Source organism: Hippopotamus amphibius, chromosome 4 (assembly GCF_030028045.1).
Source record: "Hippopotamus amphibius kiboko isolate mHipAmp2 chromosome 4, mHipAmp2.hap2, whole genome shotgun sequence".
Taxonomy (NCBI): Eukaryota; Metazoa; Chordata; class Mammalia; order Artiodactyla; family Hippopotamidae; genus Hippopotamus; species Hippopotamus amphibius.
The window spans coordinates 8,171,963-8,198,488 of NC_080189.1; the positions used below are offsets into that span (position 1 = coordinate 8,171,963).

The 26,526-nt window shown below is 39.7% G+C and overlaps 1 protein-coding gene across 1 annotated transcript in view; it reads right to left on the reverse strand.

Moving 5' to 3' along the window:
• CNTNAP2 (contactin associated protein 2) overlaps positions 1–26,526 on the reverse strand; it is a 2,049,865-nt gene that overhangs the window by 439,737 nt on the left and 1,583,602 nt on the right. Inside the window, exon 14 of the mRNA XM_057731238.1 lies at positions 1,495–1,651. Coding sequence (XP_057587221.1) covers positions 1,495–1,651 — 157 coding nt within the window. The remainder of the gene's footprint in view (positions 1–1,494; positions 1,652–26,526) is intronic.

Sequence of the window (26,526 nt, forward strand, 5' to 3'; positions counted from 1 at the left end):
CAATGCTGAACAGAGAAAGGAATCTGAGAGCTCATGGAACTTGCTTAAGGACCCAGGATTAGTGAGAAAGTGACAGGAGCATAAGCCAGGGCAGGGGTTCTTGTTACCGCCACTCTCTGTTTCAGTCCCAGTACCTAGAAGCCTCTCTGGCACATAAGAGATCTATCAATATTTGTTGAGTGAATGACTGAAACAATGGAAGACTGACTGACTACAAAGTTATTTTCAAAGCCCAGATCCTTCTGATTTCATTCTCCTGATTTCTAGTCTTTGTATAGCATGCGTGTGTGTGCATGTAGATAGATCTTTCAAACAAAATTAAAAAGTGAATATCTTGATTTCCTCTTTAGAATAAACCACAGTTAAAAAATAATGATAACTATTTACATACAGAGAGACACACACAGAGACACACACACACACTGAGAAATTCTAAGCCATCGAAACATATAGCCTTGGTAATTTATTTCATTTACTAAAAGAAAAACGGCTTTTCTAAAATAGGTAGGCATGCAACCTGACAATCATATAACTTTGCATTCAGAATTAGTTTTCAGTTAACAGGTAGGACGAACTTCTCTTGCAAATTGTCCTAAATAGCGCAAAACAGAGGCAACCCTAAGAAATCGTGGTTGGCCACGTGAGGAAATGCAGGAGGTTGCTCTCTGCTGCCGCCCAGAGGCAGGAGTGGAGCACAGCCGGCCTTTCCACGTGTTAGAAAACGAGAAGCAGGTACAGGATGTGTGATTCTCAGAAGAAGAGTACTCAAGCTTATATTCTTCCTCTCAAACTTATGGGCCCTTTTTTTCCCCCACGGATTGACAGCTGATTTATCTTTATCTGTTACTGACACAAAACCAGCCATTCACCGTGAAGCAGGACAAAAGCCAGCAGAGGGATGAAAGAAACCCTCAAATAGATTTTCCTTGAACTGATTTGTATCATTTATAAACAGTTCACGGCATGAAAGAAAAGTAGACCGGCAAGCACTGTTGCTGAAGACGAGAGCAAAGCACAATGTTTTCCCTTTCTTCCCCTTCCTGTCTTTTTTTTTCCTCACCCAGCTACTGAAAGCAAACATTGCAGGAGGTGGAAGCCCTCACCGTAGGAGGCTGTTTGCAGAGGCCGCTCTCACAGGCCTGCACACCGGCTTCCTGCCCGCGGCCACCCCCTCTATTGTCACGAAGCACGTTTTATAATGCAAATCACTGTCTACTACATGGCTCATTATTTCCCAACCTGAATAAAATATGAACACATCAATTATGTGTTCTTCTATTTCTAAATGCATACCCTTGTAGCACTGACCTCTTTCCGCTTTTATATTTTTCAGAGCGTTCCTGACATTTGTCAGCTGGGTTAGTTCCAAACCTTTCTAACCTATTATCTTATTACTTCAGCACTTTTCACACTTTCTCTTCCGTCTAATTAGTCTGACCTACAGGCACGCCGGGAGGGCGAGCTCGCGCGCTGGCCCCCAACCCTCGCGCTCACCACTGCTTGTAGTCCGCGTCACAGTTGCAGTAGTATTTGGGGTCCGTGCAGTTGCGCTCGATGCCGCACGCGCATTTCTGAATTCCGGGCCCGGAGCCTCCCCAGTAGTAGTGCTTCTCGTTGGCTTTGCCAACCCACCAGGTGTAAGGGCTTCCATCTACGAGAAAGGAGAAAGATGCTGAAACAGGACCAGGACCCAGCCATCATCGTTTCACACTTACATCCACCCAACCCAGGAGAAGCATCGCTCAACATCACTCAACCCTCTTAGAAGTCAATGCATTTCAATAATAGGAATATTTAATAATAATAAAAAAAATCAGAGGGAATGGTAAGCTCAAGTTTTCCCATCAGGATATGCACCTCTTCCTTTGAAAGGCATTTACATTCACGCTGCAGGAGCTTAGGGGCCTGGTCTGTAAAGTGGCTGCCCAGATGGGGTACATCCACAATGAAGGTGTGTACACCAGGCATCAATTCTGTAATGTACAACTAAGTTCATGGCTAGGTGTGCTTTTCTATGACATGATAGTCATGGAGATGGCAGAATATTAGAGATAAATGTGGACTTCCATTATGCCTTAGTATAGTGCTGTTTTACAAGTAAGCAACCTAGGTACAGAAAAGGTAAGCAATTCTTTCAATTACACAGCAGATTAGCTCCCAAACTGGAAGTTTGACACTGTATCTCACAAGATATTGTATAATGCTCTTTATACAATATTACTTTGCTTTATTATTTGGCCTAATATTCACCCATTCATTCATTCACTCATCCAATCATCAAACATCCATTGTGTTTCCATTATGTGTCAAACATTATAAGAAACTCAGCAGAAAGATGGAGGGAAAAGATACAGATTGAGAGTTCAGTTCAATTACTATTATGAACACACAGGAGAGTAGGTGAGGGAAGGGGATCAGGAAGGAAGGTTTTCTAGAAGAGGTAACATATTTGAGCTATGTCTTGAAGGTTAAGTTACCCAGGTGAATGAGGAGGTGAGAGAGATAAGGATGGAAAGGCAAAGGAAGCAGAATGGTATAGTGCTACATGGAACACACATGTAGCAGTGTAGGCATCCAGGGTGGAATAGGGATGGAGAGATAAGTTTGAGAGGGTAGCAGGACTAGGTCACAATAGACAGTGGGTGAGGACCATAGCACAGCAAACTTTGTCCAAATAAGTTACTTTGCATTGGTTTATTCTTGCTTTTCTGTGTTTACTTCCTCTTGTTTAAGAAGGTTGAACTTCATTCTGAAATGAATGGGAAACCATTAAAGTATTTTAAGTAGGGGATTTTCATGATCAAATTTGTGTTTTAAAAGATCTACAGTAACACAAAAGACATATTTCAGGAGGATGGAGTCACGGAGGCCAGATGTGATGCTCCTATGTTAATACAAAAGAGAAATAATAAGATAGTAGTGGAAATACAGAGGAAGAGAAAATGGAAAGAGATTTAGGAGGTATAACTGGCTTGGGACTGTTGGGATTTGGGTGGGAAGATGGTGTGGGGATTAATCCTGGGTTTCTGGCTCAGGTGACTAAGAGGATGGTGATGTGACTCACCAAGGTAGATCATAGGGTAGGAAGACAAGCAGTGTAGGGTGTGTCAAAGGATGGGTGATGAACCTGATACATGAAGTAGGCAACTGGCTCTTGAAGTCTGGATCTCAGGAGCATCCTCTGGGCTGAAAATCCCATTTTAGGAACTATTGGCATAAATCAGTGGTAGCAGGATAGATGTTATTGGAATCTTTGGGATTCTAAAAGCATTTAGAGAATAGAAAGAGAGGGAGCTGGCCGTCGAAAGAAAGAAAATAGTCAGAGAGGGTGGAGGGGAAACAAACAAAGAATTTCCAGAAGAGAAGTGTGGTTGACATTGTCAGATTTCATAGCAAAGTCCATTAAGATGAAGGTTTTGACTTTTTCTTTTCATTTGACAGCTGGATTGTCTTTGTTGAGAGGAGTTTGAGGTCAACAACGGGAAGAAGCAGCCAGGCAGCAGCAAGCAGAGGAGGGAAGAGAAGGAAAAGGAAGGGGGAGGCCCTGAGAACAGCTTCCCTTTCAGGAAGCTGGGGAATGAATGGAATCTGGGGGAGGCTGTGCAGCCAGTAAACCTGCACTTGACAATTAAAGTCTCCACGCGTGTGGCTAAAATTCCATTCTAATAATTCACTGCCCTTTCAGGATGTTAGGTGTACACTTGTCCCAGTATCTGTGTGTGTGCTTGTGCTTAGCAATAAAAGGAGGGAAAAGTCTTGCACTCAGTGAGCTATCACGTAAGTAGTCAAAACATCTAAGCAAACAACATAATAAAGTAAGTAAGGGACATATTGGAACCGTGTAAAACCTGATGCCGTGGCTTCTCAGACATGCCAATAGCCTTTTTTTGCTTGTTTTTTGTTTTTTTGTTTTTCATTTTTTAGAGATAGGCAATTTAAAGTTATGAAAGTCTACTGCAAATTCAGGCTTGATGTAATGAATAAGCAAATGTTCTGAACTTGGAAAGGGGTTATTCAGGTATTTTTCTACTTCATACAAATTTCCAGATTTTCCAGTTTTGTTGCCTTAATTTGGAAAAGTTACCATTTTTCCCTTCACAAGATCATTTATGGCACCTGAATTTTAAGAAATACATTTGACTTGATCTGGCAAATGGTAGAGAAGGAGATTTCAGCGCCCTCCTCGGAAGGGAAGAAGAACCAGCTCTCTGAGATAAGGTCCACCCTGAAACCCCGTCTCCTGCCTCTCTGGGCCTGTCCCAGCATATCGGGGACTGTTTGCTTTCTACATTCAAGCTGTTTTGCTTCTCCCTTCTCTTTCTATCAGGGTGAAGAGTAACACATCCAACTTCTGACGCTTTCCAATGCTGGAACCAGGACCAATAATAAACCCTTGTTTTTCTTTTGATGCAGTCAAGAGCTGAAAAAAAACAAGGCTTATAAAATTGCACTTATGGAAACTATCAAATCTGAGCCAGGTCATTTTGTTAGTAGGCGGCACGCGGTCTCTGTTGATTCTGTCTCTGGCCGGCTGTGTTGCAGGAAGAGGACAAAAGCGGATGGTGTCATGATGACCTTGCGAAGGCCCCTGGGGCCCTCCAGACCACAGCTGACCCTGAAAATGTAGAACACGACCTAGACTGACTATCACATCTATTCATCACACTGCACCTTTTCAAGCTGACTTAACACTACATTCTTTCTCTCAAAAGATATTTCAGTTACTATCATTGTTTTTAGAAACCAAGGGATACTGGTTGGGGGGAAAGAAACACAGCTGGTGGAGGGGAAGAAGCAACCAGACACCCGCAGAACTGGAGCCAATGGTTTGTCTGACAGGAAATGCCCTTGTTCTGCCTCTACGTCAAATAGCAATGAAAGAGTACATATCTCAGAACCTCAGCTCAATTCCTGATTATTCCTTCCAGTGGCCAGCAGAAACAACCTAACACTGTTATATTTTTGTCATAGACAGTGATGATAAATTGCAAGAAACAGAGAAGCTGTGTGGCTCAGCATTCTTTATAAAAATCAGGACGATGTCAGTCAAGCGAGCAAGGTAATCATTAGTTGCTTCTTCAGCATGAGACTCTGAGAAATGTGTTGTAGAGGAAGTGGAGAAAGAGCCAGCTGATTCCCAACCACACCTACAGGGAGTACCAGGAAGCCCAGAAGAGAAGTCTCACTGTCAAGTTGTTTGGGCCGCGGGTGTTCTGGTAGAAGCTCTAGGATCTGCATGGGACCCAGGCTCTGAATTAACCTCCCGTGGAAGCCCCCAGTTCCTGTAGGGAGGGACTCTTGTTGGACATCAGATGGGATCCAAGGAGATGATCTGCAGTGATGTTTCTTGTATTCAGTGCAAGAAGGAGACACACTACTGACCAGGTGAGAGTAGCTCAGTTTTCCAGTTCTTCCCCTCATCCTCACCCTTTTCTCAAGTCACTTCTAGTCTTATATAGCTAATGTTCCCAGTGAGGGTGAAGCAAAATCAATGTTATTTTGTTCTCCTTTCTAGGAAAATAAGTTAAGGGCAGTACAAAATATTTTACTTAGCTGTTTTCACATCTGCCAGGAACAGAAGAATGCCAATAAGAACAACACATTCTGGGAAAAAAGCAGGTGGTACCCTTTGTTATTAGCGTTGGCTAATTTGGTTAAATCAAATCATTATAATTTATTAATTTGGCATATATTTTATATTCAGCGAGAAGAGAATGGTTCAATTTGTGTTGAGCAAAGAATTGCCTTCTTTCAGTGCTGTGCTAACGAAGTGCTGCTTTCTGCTTTACAAATCATTACTCACCTGTTAATTGACTTTGGGGAAAAGAAGTTAAAGGCGATAAAAATGGAAAGACTTTTTAAAAGACAAGAATAAAAAGTGGTGCAAAAAGAAACAATTACCCAGTGCTGAGTTCAATAATTTCTCTGACCTCAGAATATGAATATTTTTCTAAACTATATTGAGGAGGTGTAATCATTGCAACAAGATTATGTAATGATAAACCACATTCTAGGTTAACTAGAAGCTAAATTATCAACATAAGGCATATTATATGAAAACAGCCAGATATAGATTGAATTAAATGTAATCACAGCACTGTTTGTACTCAAGATTAAACTTCATCATGCTGGGGATTTATTACGGGTTGGATGAATAAACTGAAAAAGGGAGAAAGAAAAGAGGCAGTTTGTTCTCCCAGACTTAAAGAAACCAGTAAGCTGTGTTATTTTCTCCAATAACAAGTTGTTTCGGAAACACAAGGGCAAATGCGTGGGGACCTCTTAACAACGTGGCACAGACCTGTGACTTTCAAAACGTGTCCTTTAGAACCTCTGGGCTACACAAAGTAACCTAATAGTCTGATTACATAAATATTACCCTGACACATCTACGATAAGACCCTGTATGGTCACTGGGACACTGAATTACTTCTATAGAATATTAAAAACAATACCACAAAGGTTTATCGTCTCCAAAATGAAAACTTAAAAGCATATTTTTATCTTGATGAAACCTAGCCTTATTATATCTACTACTATCTACTTATCTACAAATTGTGTTACAGAATTGCAGGGGGCTTTTTGCAGAGGAGCTAGAGCAGGTAAAAAATTGCAGCAAGAACGTGCCTTTCGGTGCTCTGCTTAGCGCCCCCTGCTGACAGCTCCCTTACAGCGCTCCCCACACTGCCGTCTGGCCCATTCTGGCTGTTTGAAGGCCCTACAGTGCAGGCTCCTCTTTCTAAAGAAAGACTCATACTCTGAAAAAATCTCCCAACATCCTTCCATCCTTTCCACAGCACCACCAAATCTTTTTTCCTTCACTTAGCACTAAATTTCAGTTGAACACTCTCATCTGATTACAATAATCTGTGGTGACAATATGCTTACGGAGGAAAGACATCTTTAATTCGTGTAATTCTAGACTGTAGGTGCAAAACATTTTGGTACCTGTGAGAATCTTCCTCCCAGTGCAAAAGACCTAGAGAAGAAGGAAGGTAAAAGAGCCCTTATAACAAGCTGGGCTGGAGCAGAGAGAAAATTTGGAAGTGCTGTAGCTACTATAGAGCTCTCCAGATAATCTGATAGTTGTAATTTGAAAGCTCAAGCAGGCCAGAATCCCCTTTTCCTTCAGTAAGAGATGTGCACAGTCCACGGGTTGCAGAGCCCTAAAGATAACGCTGACAGCTGGCCTTGCCTCCAGCATTGGAAGGAGGAATAGGCCATTGTCCTAGAGTTCTGCGGCTTAAATAGAGGAAGCCTCTCTTCCTCAACATGTGAAATGGGTCCCTATGCAATCACATCCAAGAATTGGACCAAGGCAGCCCGTCTCAGGATGCTCAGAGAAAGATGAGGGCTAAGGGGGGACATCATGGAGTGAGTGCTTCCAAGTGTTTTCCCTCTAGTGGGAACTCAGTATAGGGAAGGGTTTCCAACTTTCCTAAAATAAGATTCCCCTGAGGCTCTTGTAAACCGTATAGGTTTCCTGGCCTACAGAATAAGGTCTATAGAATAAGAATCTCAGAGGAACATCTTGGGACTCTGTCACTTAATACCTTAGTGATTCTTATCACCAGACAGGTCTGCCACACACTGCCCTGGGGAAATGGCAGGGGGTTTAGTTCACAAAATAGTGAGAGGCCCCGTGCCTGGGTCTTCTAGGGACACCAATCCAGGACCTGTTTTCTAAGATCTGACGAGGTAATGATGGTGTTTACCACAGTAAAACCTGCATTGAGAATTCCCAATTAATTTTTCTCTGAATAATTTAGTCACTGTAAACCCCCCCTTCTTTTTGCAGTTTCATAACCATGATTCTGAGTCCAAATGCCTGTATTTTACTATTTAGATTAAGAAATTTAAAAATAAAATTAAAAATTTTATATCTTGGCATTTTCATACAAACAAAAGCCATCATCTCAAGCTGCCTATAACTTTTGTGAAATAACTTTACTAAACTGGATAACAATGTGCTTTTTTGCTTCCCAACCATCTAGTTCTATGTTGTTCTATGTTAATATAAAGACTAAAATAAAGAATGAATCCAAAAAGGTACTATGGAGTTCATACTGCAGACAGTGATGTGAAGTTGGGAAAACTTATAATTTTGAAGTTATCATATAAACATTCAATTTGGTATTAAAGGTGAACATTTTATCTCTCTGTGATTGAATGTCACTAAACTCATTTGATTAGGGCTGAATAGAAATGAATGAAGCTGATTAGCTTCACATTGCATCTTTCAAAATTACATCGGATTTTCCTATACTTTATTAATTTGAATAGGGACCAAACTGAGAAATGGAGAATTGAAGTTCAGGTCAAAATGGACCTGAAATGAAATGTTCATTAATTAAAAATTAATTTCACTGCATAATATTTAAATTTATTTTATTGAATTGAACTTAATAGATTTCAATCAAGGGCTGATTCCACTGAGCAGAATTTGATTGAGTTGAATCAAATCACTCTGAATCTTATTCAAATGAATTAGATTTTATTAATTTGAATGGAATTGAAATGACAGATTAGATGGCAGTTTGTAATTCTGAGCATATTAAAGAGAACAGAATAGGCCACTCTAAGTTAACTTGGCTTCGGTTTCTATAGAGGTGACAGGCATTCGTGGTCCCCTCAGTAATGCTAGTTAATTCCTTTGTCCTGTGGCCCCAGGAACAAATGTGATTAATAAAACCAAAGTGATTGAATGGAACCCCATGCTGTTTGTAGGATACAGTAAAGCACTTTTTGAGTTTTTTTCACTGGAAAAGCCCTGGCCAATTATTTTAAATATTTCTTTTCCTCTTTATAGAACAAATGAAGAAGGAATTAACTGAATCCAAGGGACAATGATTTGTGCGAGTAATGGATGCTCCTATTTTTATTCTCTATTAAATACTGTAGTTATTTGAAAATGCATGCCTTCCCTCAGCCTATTATTTATACTGAATGTCTTGATATCCTGTGCTTGATTTCATTAATTTTTATCTTTTAAATATAAAACAAGCACCTCAGCTTGTTTTATGTGTAAAAGATAGCTATAACTTTTCAAATTAGTAGCAAAATATTGTTCTGCAACTGAAATGGCATGCTACTTAATCAAGAAGCACCTTCTTAGGGCTGGAGAGACAATTTTGGGGACAGAAGTGAAAACCTGATTCCTGCTCTTTTAAGCTTCTGAGTTAGTGGAGACTGAGTTACGTTTAGTAGTTTACAATTATGAAAGCTTTATGCTTTGATATCCGATAGGGCACACACATAATAAGGTGAAACAACACACACGGAATGTCACAGATGTGGTTCAGGCAACGGGTCCTATAGGATTTTGGAGAAGGGAGTGATTACCAAGGACCAAGGGGACTGAAGAGCCTCCATGAAGAGAGAGATCTGACTGCAGCTTTGATGGATGGGTAGGATCTAGAAAACCGGAATGAGGATATGAGCATTTCAGAATCTCCTGAATGGCTGGGAAGCATCCAGCTCATTTCAGGAACTATGGGGTAATCAGTTAGGATGGTGGGGGCAGTATCGAGAAGTAGAATTTGTGGTTGGAGAAATGGTTACTGGTATTTTCATACTTGCACTTTAGTTCTGTAGTAATGGGAAGTTAAACTTAAATTTTTTAAAGGTTAAAACATTTTACACATACAAATACTGTAAGTTTATATAAAGTATAGGGAATAATAATAAGATATATAGCTTTGTACTTAGTTTATCCATTATCATTGGTATATGGTATGTTGTTCTTTGAGTCCATCACACTTTCTAATTTTAATATTAATAAACATTGGGCTGTGTCTCATTTTTTCTATTTCAACACGCTCTGTGAAAGTGTGTAAGAGTCTTTTGAGCATATCCCTATAGTGGAATTGTTAGGTCACATGGTTTGTGCCTCTTCAAATTGTTTTGCAAATCATTTGTATGAATGTAGAGTCCCACAGGCAGTATGTAAAACTTTCAGTTGATCAAATCTTTGACAACCTTTGGTCTTAAGCCACTAATTTTGACAACTGGTGAATGACAAGTAGTATCTTGTTCTGGTTTTAGTTATATTTCCCTGATTATTTGCCTTTCCATGTTTATTCTTCATTTATATTGCCTTTAAAAAATATCTGTTCTTTTTTTGCATATTCTTATTGGCTTTTTAAGTTTTATTGATTTGTAGAAAATGCTTAGGAAAATGATACTTTAATAATTATAATAATGCAAGTTTAAATGTTTTTAGTCCTTTTTCTTTTCTCTTCTTCCAGAATGCTAATTAGATATGTATTAGATGTTATTAACCTAATTTCTTGCTCTTAATATCTCTTTCATATTTAACAACTCTGTCTTACTGGGAAGATTTCTGGGAACCTTCTTCAGAATCTATTTTCCATTTCACTATTCTCACTTGTTGGGTAGAAACTGCCATCTAAATTTATTAAGCTTTTAATTTTATCCATTATATTTTGATTTCTATAACCTTTATTGGGTTCTTTTTCAAATGCTACTAATGATTTTTGATAGAGTCTTCTGTCATCATATTTTCAATTTCTCCTTAAAAATAACTCTGATCCAACAATTCCAATATTTAAGTTTTTATAGGACTAAAAACGCTATTAGTTATTTCTGTTGACTCACAATAATGGTATCTTGGTTCCCTACACATTTCTTGATTATTTTTTGCTTTGAGATCATATTCCTTGGAAATGCATCTCTGGGAATTCTTTGAGGTCCAGTTGAACCTCTCAGTTTATATTTGCTTTTATCAGATACCTGGGGGTATTACCAAGCTGAGACCTCTTTAGAATATATCTTCAGCTTGAATTTTTTTTTCCAACGATGCAAATAGTGTGAAATTGACCTCTAAACAGGCATCGGAACTGGCTTTTTGTTACACAACTTCAGGAAATAATTTCTTTCTTTCTCTCTTTACCTCCAACCAAGGTCCAGACTCAAAATTCCTATGCTATCTTTCCTTTGCCGAGTGGATTTTTAGGTTTTTTTTTTCTTCACTGAGAATCTAGACTCTTGAATTCTGTTTTCCATAAAGGGATATTTGATTCAACTCATCACTTGGTATGACCCTTCTTCCCCACATAGTAATGGAAACTGAAAATGAAGGTTGCAAGGAACTGGCAGAAGCCCTTAGGCCAGTTCTGGCTTTAGCAGCCATTGCGCTGTTGGTCCATGGTTTTGCAAATGAGGATCTTCCTCACCTTCATTCAAGCTCAATTATACATTTCAAAGTATTCAAAAAAATTTTTTTTTTTACATGCAGTTTTAACTGTTTATAAGGGAAGGCTTTCATGGTACCTGTTTGGCCTAATCCTGTAGTAGAAGTCTGTTACTGTGGGTTTTAAAGCAAGTGAGAGGTGTGGTCAGTGTGCTGCTCTGGGCTGTGCCATGAGGGAAAGGAGACTAGAAGCAGAGGAACTGTTCTAGGAATGATGTAATAAAGGCTTGGAGGGTCATGAACATGTCCCACAACAAAGTCAGGGGTCAAATACACCGTTAAAGGGAATCAGTGGGAATTTGGAACCAGGTAGAACAGCTGGTGGTGACTCCTTGGTTTTAAGGTTAAGCAAATATGAATGTTTTGAAAGAAATTTCTATTTCAGAGGAGGGTGCTGGTTTGCAGAAAAGTTCAGTTTGATTTTACATAAGGTGAATTTGAGGTGTTAATGGCTCTCCTTTGGGGCTGGTTCTACCTCCTCAGGTGTGATTTAGAAACATTTGCAAGGTGCTACTGGCATTTAGTGTCCTGGGTCCAGGGATGCTAAATGTCCTGCAGTGTGTGAGTTAGTCTTGTACAACAAGAGATGTTCCACTCCAAATGCCAACAGTACTGCGGTGGAGAAGCCCTCTGATATAGCAATGCCCAGATGAGGATACACAGGAGACAAGATTTATGACTTCAAGAGAGAGATCAGAGCCAAAGCTGTGCATCTGTGAGTCATCCAAGGAACCTGAGAAGGGACATAGTACTTGGAATGGGATCAGTGGCCAGCTGAGTGCTTGCCTAAAGGTATGCTCACAACACAGGAGAAGAAGAAAGTCTTAAAAAAGGAGGCAGCTGCAAAGAGGAAAGGCAAGTGAGGCAATGAGTCTGAAGGAAGGTTACTTCTCTGAAGTCTGCTCTCATTCTCATTCCTGAAGGCAACTTATATCACTGCCCTCTCTGTGTTAACCCATAGCCTATACAGACCTGAATTACTGCATTCATCATATTGTGTTGCAGTTGTTTCATGTGCTCACGTACCCTGTAGACAGGAATCTCCATCTGGACACTGATTCGGTATCCCTAGCTTCTAGCACAGTCCTAGCACAGCAGGTAAATAACTGACTGTTTCAGAAAGGTGGAGGGCAAAGTTTGATCAACATCAGTGGATTTGAGGCTTAGGGGATCACTGATGAACCTGAAGCACAGTTTCATGTTTCAAGAAATCAGACTTCACGAGGTCAAGGCAATGAGGACGTAGGGAAGCAAACGTGAATGATCAAAATAGGGAAGCCCCAGAAGTGTGAGGAGAGAGAGACCAGCCAAGGGGGTGACCAGGGAACAAGTGCAGATTCTACAAGACGGGGGGGTCTTGAACATATTTGTGGTCACAAAGGAGGGAAATTTACAAAGAGGAAAAGACGAAAGCTGTGATGATTGGGCCAATGTTGATCAATACCTACAATCACTGTGATGACTCTTACTACTTCTTCCCAGCATACAGGAGCCTGAATCAACCTCACATAAACACTGCCCTGGAGAAGATCTCAGGCCGGGTTCCTTATCTCCAAGCCACTCTGATGAAGACATTACCAGAGGAGTTGCGAAAAGGACAAGAGGGGAGGATAAGCCTTAATGCCAAGACTTTTTGAACTAATCCTGTCTTCTCTACTAATTAACAAGTTAAAAAAGAAAATAAAAACTGATGACATTAAAATAATTAGCCTTGACCTTTAACCCTGTCATACTACTCTCAAGACAGTAATGTGTTACTATGAAAAATGTGGGTGTCCTTTAACAGCAGAGAAAGACACTACTTATGTAACAGGCAACCGGAGGTCACAGATCACACCTGCCGTTTGGTGGAGGCAGAACCCCTTTCTTGTTCACAGGACACCAAGCCCGCAGAGTCACTCATTATCCATCCATTACTTGGCCCTTCTCCCAGGGAACTCAGATGCTAAAGCCTTTCTTGATAGCACAGCAGTTAATAAAAGTGGCACAAATTCAAAGTCCTCCAATCTTGCAGAAGAGCAGTGAGATGACAAAAATTCAATCACAATAATGTATCATATTTTTCAAGTGGGTAAAAGGGAAACTTATTTAAACAGTGAACCCTCTAAAATTTGCCCTTACTATGTTTTTCCTACAACAAAAGAATTGAACACCAAAGCACAGAAGAAATGTTTCCTTGTAAGCATTTAACTAAAACTTGTTTTATGAGCCTGTTGATTAACCTGCTGATATGAAATGAGATTCTTCAAAGACCTTCACATCATGTCAATTAGTCACTTTTTTTTCCAGCAAGGCAACTGATTTCAGTTTGATTGTAATGAATGTAACAAATTATGTAACATTCAGATACACTCTTTGGGTACTGTTGCCTTGCAGCTCTGGATGAATAATTTTATTAAGATGCTTATTAGGAAGTAAACTCCAAAACTTAGTGAAGCCACCTGCCTCTCTCATTTTGTGTTAATTTTCTTTATAACCTACCTGGACACATTGTCCCACTTTTTATTAAGAATAATACACGTCCCTATTTCTTCATTGCTAACCTATCGCTTGTTGCAGAGCTTTTCTCCTCCTGTTGTTACCTCCACCTGGAGCCTGTCACCCCTTCCCTGGCTATGCTTGGCTTTCTTCAGGCTTAAACTTAAATAACAAGTTCTGGGAGATAATGTCCAGGACAACCCATCAAAATTTGGGGCTTCTGTTGTCCTCGCTCAGAGCATCTGGTTTATTGAATGACGCTGTTCATCGCTGTCTGCAATTACAGTATTTCCGCACTTGTTCACTGTTTGCTGAATGTGAGCCCCTGAGAGCAATGACATCTCTACCACACCCCTGTGCTTGGCTTGATACAATGAATATTTGCTGAACTTACAACTGATAATTCTTTTTGCCTATTCATATTACACAGATCTCCAAAGTAGCCACAAGCCTGTCACTGACTCTTTAATGCAAGTGAACACTCAATGCCCAAGTGGAACGCATGATCTTCCCCCCAGATGCGCTCCACCTCCCACTCCTCGTCTCCGTAGAGGGCAGAGTGTTAGTCCATCTCTTAGGATGGAAACCAGAGTCCTAGTCCTGCGCTTTCTGCTGTCGGTCATTTACATCTTCACTCTTCCTCCTCTGTATCTCTTGAGTCCCTGACGGTTCCCGCCCCCTCCTGCCTCCGCTTCTTCCCTCTAATCTGGAGCATCACCTTAGTCTCCTCTGCGTCTCTTTGCTCACTTTGAACACATCCTCTCATTCTCCCAGGCGGGCCCTTCACAAAACCACTTTCTTCAGTAGCTCTTTGCTGCCTCAGTATCAAATCTCACCCCCAAACCCTTTATAACAAAGGTTCTGCCTATTAAGTGCAGCCTTACCCCCTGCTGACACAGATCACCACCCCCAGACACAGAGAACTGGCCCCAGTCCCTGAATATATGGCGCGCTTCCCTGTATCTCTGTGTCTTGTCCATGCTGTCTTCATGGCCATGTCTCTGGGGGGACCTCGAGATCCTGGTTGCCTGCTCTGGGAGTCTTTCCAATGCCTGATCTACTTTCTTTCCCCCACTCAAGTCAGGTTAAGTGACACACACTTTATTTCAAGAAACAACAACCACCACAAAAAAAAAAAAAAAAAAAAAGAAGAAGAAGAAAAGAAAGAAAGAAACAACAAAAATTCAGTGATGGCCTTTTATGTGCTGGGGGCAGGGGACACACAGTGATAAACTATGTTCTTTGCTGTTTGCAGCCCAGTTCAGGCTGGATAGACAGAGGACAGAGGAATTATTTATTACAAAGCGCTATGCTGTGACGGATGCCTCTTGTAGGATCCCTTTCCAGCCTCTGCTTATCCCTCCCCTGGCACTTCTCAGTGGGTCTGAACTTGACCATAGATGTGTCTTCCAGTCCAGACTGTGTGCTCTCTGGGGGTAGGGGTTTGGCTTACTCATCTCTATATTTTCCTCTCTCTGTTCTGTGTCTGGGATGCTCTGAGCCTCCACAGCTGGTTGCTGGTAGACAGAATGGATGACTGGGCAGCTGCTGGAGGAAGCTGATGGCTGAGCCAGCATGACTGTGCTGAATGGTTTTCTTGTTTCCCTGTCCGTACCTCTAGGCTGGAGGGGTCACCAAGAGTTAGTCATATGGTGGCAAGCCTCTGCTCACCCTCATCTCACTGTGAGTATAAGCCGGAGTCCTTGCCATGTTCCCTGTGCTTTGCATTCCTGCCCATTTGCACCCCCTGCTCTAATTTCATCTGCTCCCTCTTCCCCTCCTCAAGCTGCCCCAGTCATGCTACCACTGTCGTTCCTCAAACATCCAAGCACGCTCCCACCTCAGGGCCTCTGCAGGTGCCGTTATTTCCACCTGGACTACTTCCCCCCTAATATTCACCAGGTCTCATCCTCTCCCCCCTCAGATATTGCTCAAAGACACCTTATTAGGGTGGTTTTCTCTTAATAACCTGCCTAAAATAGCATCATTCCTTCCCTTCCTACCCCCTACCCTGCTCCGCTTACTCTTTAGCATTTATTATTGCCAGATGCATGATGTGCTGTTCTGTTTATTGTTTAGTTTTTATCTTCCCTTCCCCACTAGGGTTTAAGATCCATGAGAGCCCAGCTTCTGTTTCTGGTCTCTGATAAGTACGGCCTGTCCACAGCAGGTGTTCAACAAATATTTTTTAAATACATGAATGCAAGTTCTTATTTCTATTTCCTTTTTTCCTATCCAAGCAAATAAGAAAAAAAATATCATATGCATATTCTAGATTCTGGTGTTTGGGAATTTAAAATTTGTTTTTATTGGTTTTGTTTTTACTTTCATTATTCTTTGCTGCATTGACGGAGAGTTGATTTCACTCGAGGCAACTATATCCTACCTAATCACAGTTTCTCCTGGCCTCAGGTGATTTTAGAAATACTGCAATTTGTCTCTGAAAAGTTATAGCAATTATGCCACCTATGTAACCATCTCTGACCACAGATGTGCAGTCAGTATTGGTGTCCACAGCTATGTCTGTCCTTCAATCAGCCTGCATCTATTAGCAATAATCAAATTTGTGAAACATATCATATCCTGACTTTATATTATATTCCTATTCTCTTCTTAGCAGCGCTAAAATCAAACTTTAATTCTGAATCTAGCTTTTCAGGAAGCTTAATAATCTACTTGGATCTTACACTGACTTTTAAAAAATGGTAAGTCAGGGACTTGTTTTGACAGTTTGTCACAGGCTATGGTTGTGCAGGTTGATTTGAGAGGGCAAGGGTGGGGGTCCAGTCCAGCCTGCAGTCTGCTCCCTAGGCTGGGCGAGCCTAATTGGTCTGCAGCGAAGGAGAGTGCATATATGAAGCAGTACCAGGCTTCCCGTACGCTGGGAGACCCTGGTATAGACAGTCGATGGCAATTCAGCACAATTTTCTACACCTGCTATATCTGTCATGCTATATATACAGTTATCCCAATGTTCAGAATCATGACCTGAGGACAATTTTACCAAAATAAGAAGTAAATTTAAGTTGTATGCAGCCTATTATGTTTACAAAGGCAGGCAAACCTTAGTGTAAACAAACAAACAAAACATTGCTGCATATATTTGTTGAAACAGATACTTTTCTATTAAATTTTCCACTCACTTGTGGGGACTTTGGATTTCCTGGGTTCTATCCTCTTTTCTCTGTGTATTTTTGGGTTAGCAGAATATATGATTAAGGCCGATATCTTGATAGATTCCTAGGAAATTTTGGAGACACATGGCGTAACCCATGTGAAGTGAGGGAAGCTCTGTTCTGTGGAAGCTTAGTTTATCACCAGAGGCTTTACGGACAGACTTCCCCAGTCTGTACTCCGGTCCTGGTGGGGTAGAAGTTACATCTCCAGTGCAACATAAACCCTACAGGTCCGCGAGGGAGATGTGAAACCCTAGAGACTCATGTGGTGACTGTGTTCTAACTGTAGACATAAAGCATCACCTAGTCTAGAAGTAGCTGATCCAAGCACCTTCTGCTTGGGAGTGGAGCTCAGAAAACACTGCCCCTTCCTAGGCAGACTTTCAGACCTCACGTATTCCAGCCAGTGGAGCTGATGGTGAGACAGAGATCATTGTGTGGCAAACACTGGAGTGAGAGTCAGGAGGTGTGCATTCCATTTCCTCTTCCATTTTTACCTTTGCGTCCCATTTCCTCCTCCCTTGGGCTCTTTCCTGCTCTGTAACATGGGGGCATGGACTTTGGTGATCATTGCTTCTGGTTTTGCTCCTGCCAGGACACTCTGTCTGTCTGTTCAGAACTGACCTAACTGGTCTGTGTTACAGCATCCCTCTTTTCTAAACATTTCACATGTTGTAGCAACACAGCTCATACTTGTTCCCACTGCCCACACTTCCCCTTTCTTCATCAGGTTTGTTAAAATATATTCTTCTCCTCTAAACACAAATATTGTTTTTTCATTCAAGCTTTCCCTGAGTCTCACTAGCAGAGGGAGGTACCCTTTCATATGACAACTATTAACATAAAGCCTGTCCTGCCTATGAGAGCCCTTGTCATGCTGCACGATAATCACCTGTTAAAGGTCTGCCTTCCTCAGACCGTGACTATTTGGAGGTTGGGAGCCACATTTCTTTATCTTTGTGTTCTCCACAGCTACTAAAGTTCATAATTATCATTCAGTATATATTTATTAAATGGTAGCATGAATGCAATTCTGTGTCTACACCACACATCTAAGGTAATGTTAATGCCAGCTATGTCTAGCTCCACCCTCCTGCCTGGGCTCCGGGCTTGCATATCTAACAACTTGGTGGATTTCTGCATTTGGTGGTGCTATAGGTGCCTGGATCTCAATCCGTCTCCAACAGAACTCACTGCTGCTTTCACCAAAACACACGCATCCACTTGTGTTTGTGATCTAAGGAACTTCCTGTTCACTCTTCAACTGAGCTCACCTTTTATTTCACAAAGATATTATATGATCATCTCAATAGATGCAGAAAAAACATTTGACAAAATTCAACATCTATTCATGATAGAAACTCTCAACAGAGTGAGTATAGAGGGAATATACCTCAACATAACAAAGACCATATATGACAAGCCCACAGTCAACATCAGTTTCAGTGGTGAAAAGCTGAAGCAATTTTCCCCTAAGATCAGGAACAAAACAATACTCACTCTTGCCATTCTTATTCACCATAGAATTGGAAGTCCTAGCCACAGCAATTAGGCAAGAAAAATAAATAAAAGACATCCAAATTGGAAAGGAAGAAGTAAAACTATCACTATTTGAAGATGACATAATATTATACACAGAAAACCCTGAAGACTCCATCAAAAAACTGTCAGAACTAATGAACAAATTCAGTAAAGTTGCAGGATTCAAAATCATTAAACAAAAATATGTTGTGCTTGCATTTACTAATAATGAACTATCAGAAAGAGAAATTAAGAAAGCAATTCCATTCACAAATTATATCAAAAACAATAAAATACTTAGGAATAAATTTAACCAAAGAGGTGGAAGACCTGTATATTGAAAAGTACAATACGTTAACAAAGGAAATTGAAGAAGACATAAATAAATGGAAAGATATTCACAAATTAGAAGAACTAATACTGCTAAAATGTCCATACTACCCAAAGCAATTTACAGATTCAATGCAATCTCTATCAAGATTCCAATGGCAAGTTTTCATAGATATAGAACAAATAATCCTAAAATTTGCATGGAACCATGTAAAACCCTGAAAAGGCAAAACAATTTTGAGAAAGAAGAATAGAGCTGGAGGCATCACACTTCCTGATTTCAAACTGTATTACAAATCTATAGTAACTAAAACAGCATGATATTGGCATAAAAACAATTACATAAATCAATGGAACATGCTAGAGAGGCCAGAAAAAAAATACAGACATATATGATCAATTAATTTATGACAAAGGAGCCAAAAATATACAATGCGGAAAGGATAGTCTTCTCAACAATTGGTGTTGGGGAAAGGTGGACAGTTACATGCAAAACAATGAAACTGGACCACTGTGTATTACACAATACACAAAAATTAATTCAAAATGGATTAAAAACTTGAATGTAAAACCTGAAACCACAAAAGTCCTAGAAGAAAACATAGGCAGTAATCTTCTTGACATTGGTCTTGGCAATGATTTTTTGAATCTGATACCAAAAGCAAAAGCAACAAAAGCAATGATAAACAAGTGGGACTACATTAAACTAAAAAGCTTTTTCACAGCAAAGGAAACCATCAACAAAGCAAAAAGGCAACCTACTGAATGGGAGAAAACGTTTGAAAATCGCATATCTGATAAGGGAGTAAAATCTAAAATATATAAAGAACTCATACAATGCAATAGCAAAATGACAAAAAATGATTTAAAAATGGGTAAAGATTTGAATGGACTTTATCTAAAGAAGATATACAGATGGCCAACAGGTGCATAAAGAGAAGCTGAACATCACTAACCGTCAGGAAAATGCAAATCAAAACAACGAGATATCACCTCACATCTGTTAGAATGGCTATCATCAAAAAGACAAGAAATAACAAGTGTTGGTGAGGATGTGGAGAAAAGGGATCCCGTGTGCAGTGTTGGTGGGAATGTAAATTTGTGCAGTCACTTTGAAAACGGCATGCAGTTTCCTCAAAAAATTAAAGCTACAACTACCATATGATCCAGCAATTCCACTTCTGGAAATTTATCTGAAGAAAACAGAAACACTAAGTTTGAAAAGATATGTGCACCCCCATGTTCAATGCAACATTATTCACAATATCCAAGATATGGAAACAACCTAAGTGTCCACTGATGGATGAATGCATAAAGAAATTCTGGCATAGAGCGTACACAAAATGGAATATTATCAAGCCATCAAAAAGAATGAAATCTTGCCATTTGCAACAATATGGAAGGACCCTGGGGGTATTATGCTAAGTGAAATAAGTCCGATAGAGAAAGACAAATAGGGTATGTCTCTCTTATATGTAGAATCTACAAATAAATGAATAAATAAATAAGACCCAAGCTCGTAACTATAAAGAACAGATAAGTAGTTTACAGAGGTGGTGGGTGGGAGGAAAAATAGGTGAACTGTTTTTGTTTTTAGTTTAAATAACCTGAATAGTTACAACAAAAGTCTTAGAAGAAGCTAAAAATATAAAAAAATAAAAACAAACAAAATTTTTCCTTTTCCTTTTGGCTGCTCTCTGGTCTTATGCTGGGCTCCCACCCCTGCCCTACCTTCTCAGGAGCTGTACACTATCATTTATCCTTTTTAACTCTTTACTGTAAACCTCTGAAATTCTTCCACCAGCATTTAAAGCTGAAAATTCATTCTATTTGAAAAACAAACACAACTCAACTCCTTCGATGCCTCATCCCCTTCCAGACATCACCCTCTTTCCTCCCCAAGAAGCAAACATTCTTGAAAGAGTTTTCTGTACTGGATGCTTTTATTCCCTCACTTTCTGCTCACTCCTTGTCACCTCTACGTGGATTCTCCTCCAATTATTCTATTAAAATGGCTACCGTAAGGCCACCCCTCCCTCCATCTCATCAGATCCAAGGGACACTTTGCATCCTGCATTTCACTGGACTCCTCAGCAGTATTTTACCCCCAACCCTCTGTCTCAAAACAATCTACACTTAAAATATGTCATGAGACCGGGTCCTGATTCCCCCTACTTCTCTAACTGCTATTTTTGTCTCTGGGTAGCTGTAAAGTTTTTTACTCCAGCAATTAAAGTTTGGTGCCCTCCTAGCCACTTTTCTTAGCTTCCTCTTTTCATGCTCTCTCATCTGAACCCAGGCCTTCAACAGGCACATGACTCACGTATGTTTACCTTTAAACCAGCTCTCTCCTCTGAGGTTCAACTTATATATCCAGCTGCTTATTTCACACCTCCGCTTGAGTATCTGGAAGCCAATTTAAGTGCGTGTAATAGTCATGATCCTCCCAGCTAAATCTGGTCCTTCTTTAAAAAAGATTTTGCATTTCAGCTAATAGCCCACCCAGTGCATCTAGCTGCATGAGCCACGGCAGGGGAGGGGCGCGTAAAACTCTGACTACTGTTTCTCTTGCCCGTGAGCAGTCACCCTGTGTCCACGGGGCTGGAGGCGGCCGTGTGTCTGTGCAGTGACCCATGGGGCCCTGGGAAGAGGGAGTTCTAATCCTTGTACCAAGGAAACACAGACCACTGCCCAAAGAATCCCCTCTTCTTTGGAGCTGAGAGGGCCAGAGTGAGCCCTAAAGCTGCAGAAAGGAAGGCTTTTATTCCACCTGTGAGAGAAATACCAGAGAATTGGATCTCATCATCACTGTTTTTTATACTTTTAAACTTCATTTTTCATGCTGTGTTTGAACAGCAGGCACTGGCTTTCCCTCTGACTGTCACAGCCCACCTAAGGAGAACCCAGCTGAGGGAAGACGCCAAGTGCCTGTGTGTAATGTGGAAAACTAACCTCCTCCAAACATCTCTCCGCACCTCTCGTACTCGGCACCTCCTATTTGATGACCACCACAGAGGCCATAAGAGTGGGCAAAGCATTCTAGTAAGCTGCTCTATTTTTCTCTTTACTTCAGAGCATGTTTCTCTCTGGTATCATTCATTTCAATAATATATGGTTTCCAAGATACAATTTCATGCAGATGCGGGAGGAATAGAACAACAAATTCAAAGTTCATCGCTCCATCAGTCTTTTGATTAAAGTGCCCTTTCCAGAGAGGTAAACATAACACTTCTCCCAGCACCTGCACAGACGTATTGCACCACTAGATTGCGGCCTTTTTATGGCAGGACCGTGCCTGCCCTTGTTTAAATTGTTTTCACCTTTGGATGAGCACGTGTTAAAAGAAGAAAGTTCTATCTTGATCCAGAATTAGTAATCCATAATAAAAACAGGAAGACAAGTTTGTCATATTGGAATGGCGCCAGGCAGAGTCACAGCAAATATGGTCTTGACAACTTCATTTTGCTCCTGGAAAGAGCTGCTTTGTGACTCTGCGTCTGAATGCCAGCCCAGAGGAGACGACACCTTCCTCAGAATTCAGAGTCCAGATGGCAGTGTCTCCAGCCAGCATCGGAGGCCTTGTTTTCTCACATGGAAGCGCCGTCGCAGGAGTGTCGTTCACTTCGTGAAAGAAGCTATTGAAAGTCCCCTGAGCATATGAATTTGCTACTTTGCAAGTTGAAAGTGCCTAAAAATTACCATGTTCAGAAATGTACCAGACATTGCATTAAGGGGAACTTCTAAATGTTGTGAAATGACTGCTTCCCAGATCACTGAGGACAAAAGAGAGGGTCTCCTCAATAACAACGAAGGTTAGTAATAAGCCAACACAAGCGTGTGCTACTGTGAAAACCTTAAGGAAGTACATGCCAAGGAGAGGAAACCCATCTAGAATGCGATTTGTAAGGATATTAACCAGCATCTTGATTGAGCCCTGTCAGAAGAAAGCTGGTGAGAATAATATTAAATAAAATATGGAAACTCAGCCCAGAAGTTTCAGTTTGGTAAGAATTTACTTAGTAGTATCATGGTCTGTCATAGTCACACTTAAAAGAAAACTAGCTAACATGTATGTTCTCAAAATGATTTGACATATGTTGCCTTATTCTTTCCAGGATGAAATCAGAGTGATTTAAAAAGGATCTAAAATGATCTTTTCTCCCCACAAGAAAAAAAGAAATATTACAGAGTGACAAAAATGGGCTAAGTTTAATTTATTAAACTTGAATGACTTACTCTAAATCAACAGAAGTCTTCGCTAAGAATAAATAAATAAATAAATGAGGGTTTTTTTGGGAGGAAAAAAAAGACTGCTTAAATTTGGACAAAGAGAAACAGTAACTTTCTTTCAAGGAATACAAAGAGATTTTAGAAAGTTACTGCCAAATGACTGAGACATAAATGATTATTAGCAAGGGCTATTGGTGTGTGGGAAGGTTGAATCAAATACCTACTGTGTAAGGTGCTAGAAGACAAGATTTAAATTGACATTGATCTTGATTTGAAGAAAAAATAATTATCATTTGCTTCCTCTTCAGCATCAATATTTATCGAACCATTACTACGTACCCAGTGTTGTAAGCACTATAAATACATTCTCTCACGTATCTTTAAGAAACAGCCTGGGAGACACATGTTATCCTCTCCATTTTACAGATGAGGACGCTGAGACCCAGAAAGGCTCAGTAAGTGGCAGAGCTGGTTTTTGACTGATTCCTGAGTCTAACCTCTTAAACCCCAGATAAGACTGTTTTCACAGCTAGTGGAACAGACGGATAGATTAGCAAAGGGTAACTATGCAGTGTGATATGTGTTATAAAAGAGGCAAGCATAACATTTACACTTGGGATGAGAGGTAGCTTTTACGGTGTTAAGAAGAAACACCAGGAATGGTAATTTTCCAATGAGAATAATTATTAAAATATTATTTCATGTAGACCTTGGGATGGACAAAGATTTTCTAAGCAGCATTAAAAAAGGAACTGGGGGGGAGGGGCGGGGGGCGAAGAGGAAGCTGGGACGAAGTGAGAGAGTAGCATAGACATATTTACACTGCCAACTGTAAATAGATAGCCAGTGGGAAGTTGCTGTATAACAAAGGGAGATCAACTCTGTGATGGATGATGCCTTAGAGGGCCGGGACGGGGAGGGTGGGGGGGAGTCGCGGGAAGGAGGGAATATGGGGATATGTGTATAAATACAGCTGATTGACTTTGGTGTACCTCAAAAACTGGTAGAAGAGTGTAAAGCAATTATATTTCAATAAAGAGCTTAAAAAAAGAAAAGAAAAGAAAAAAAGGAACTGGATTGTGGTGGTTACACACCTCTATAAATTTATTAATTTATAAATTTCCTTTAAAAATAAAAGAAAAAAATTGATGAATTTCCTCAAAATTAAAAATTTCTGTCAAACATAACCATTAAAAACAATGAAAATACAAGCCACAGACTAAGAGAAGGTATTTGAAATACACATATTTGGCAAAGGACTCTGATCTAGAATATATTAAAAACTCCCATAAATCAATAAGAGCCAGAAACTCAACTTAAAAATAGACAAAATGCTTAAATAGCCACTTGAGATAATATCCAAATGGCCAATAAGCATATTAAAAAGTACTGAACTTCAATATTCATTAGGTAAACACAAATTACAAGCACAGATATATACCATTATACTTTCACTAGAACGGGTAATATTAAAACTGCTAACAATCCTGAGTGTTGGTGAGGATGTGAAGGAGCTGAAATCCTCACTCACTGCTGATAGGAGTGTAAATTGATTCACCCACTCTGGAAAACTGTTGGCAGTATCTATGGAAACTGAATACATGTGTACTCTGTAACCTAAATATTCCACTCTTGGACATATACCCAAGAGAAATGAATGTCTAGGTCCACAAAAAATATATATAAATATTTTCATAGCACCTTTATTCATAACAGTCCTAAACTAGAAACCATTTTAATGTCCATCTATATGAAAATGAGGCCATTAATAAAAGAATTTTTCAAATCAGTAAAGAATATTTGATGCATGAATGCAGCTCATGGGTATCATGGTGAGTGAAAAAGGACAGACACAAAACAATATACATGGAGTGATTCCATTTTTGTGCATTTCGAGAACAGGAAAAAACTCAGAGCGGTTACCTCTGGGGGTGCTGACTGGCAGAGGGCACGGGGGAAACCATGGTGTGCTGCAAGATCCCATTGCTTGACCTGGATAGTGGGTGCACATGTGTATGTGCGGGAAAATTTACTGGGCTCCACTCTTAACATTCATGACTTAATTCAATGTACTGTACTATGTATGTACACATATATAATGTACGCATGTACGAGGGTGAGTCAAAAATTACCTGTACTCTGGCTGTAGACTTACAGAAGTTTTAATATAACTGGAGTGTGGATAATTTTTGACTCACCCTCATATAATATATATATATATACACACACACATATCTTATAATATATTCTAATAAAAGTAAAAGCATAAAATATAAAAAGAGAACTGAAGCACAAAAATACGTATTATGTATACACTTAGATGCTGTGACTTTTTAGAAAATTGAAGTATAATTTATTGAAATATAAGGATCCCCAAATTAACCAACATTAAGTATACAATTCAATGATCTATAGTAAATTTACAGTGTTGTGTAACGATCACCACAATCCAGTTTTTGAACATTTCCATCAGCCCTCAAATTCCCTTCTGCCCATTTGCAATCAATCCTTGATGCCGTATCCCCAGCCCCAGGCAAACACTAATCTGCTTTCTGTTTCTATAGATTGGCTTTTTTTGGATATTTCATAAAAAAGGAATTATTTATGTGACCTTTTGTGTTTGGCTTCTTTCACTTAGCCTAATGCTTTGATGTTCATCCATGATGGAACATGTATCCATGTTCAATTCCCTATATTACTGAGTAATATTCCATTGCATCTATATACCACAGTTTGCTTAGTTATTCAACAGTTGATGGACATTTGGGTTATTTTTTGCTAAGATTTTTAAACCTAAAGTTAATTCACTTTTCTCAAAACAAAAAACAAAACAAATCTTTCTTAGATATCCTATTCTTTAAAAGAGAATATCTCTACATGTCACCCTACTAAAACAAAAAGAACAAGAAAACCTCTAAACTTTCCATTGAAAGAGATACTCAAATGATGACCAGAAAATGTTACCATCATAGCTACAAGCAGCATCAGTTGGTGCTACCAAAATCAAGGGATGAGAAAGCTTAGTACTGGGAATAATGGAGGGGAAAACCAACAGTCCCTCTAAACCTTGCTTTTCCCAGGGCCATGCCCTTGAATTTTCCAATGCAACTTGTCGAATGGCAATAGTCAAGCCGCCACTAAACACTGGTGTGACACTGTCAAATCATTTTGCCAATTTAGACTTTTCTTCCCACATTTAAATTCTTTTAATGACTTACTATCTCTAAAGAGTAAAGGTATAAATATACAGAATCAAAGACCATACAATTTTTAGCTGCTAAAAAGAAAAAAAAACAAAAACCAGCTAATATCTCTAATTTGTAATTAGGAAAAAAAGAAAGCCCTTCTCAACTGTTCGACTAACAAAGAGGAGACATAATTCAATGGATTATCTATAAAAATTAATTTTTGAACTGTAATATTTCCTATAGCTGTGAAATAAATTAATAGCTTTGGCAAAACTTTTTATTTAAAACTTTCTAAGGCATAAGATTGATGCATGATGGAATATTTATTTCAGTTTCAAGTCTTGGTTGAGTACAATATTTTTTAGTTTTTATTTTCCTTTACATTGCTTTT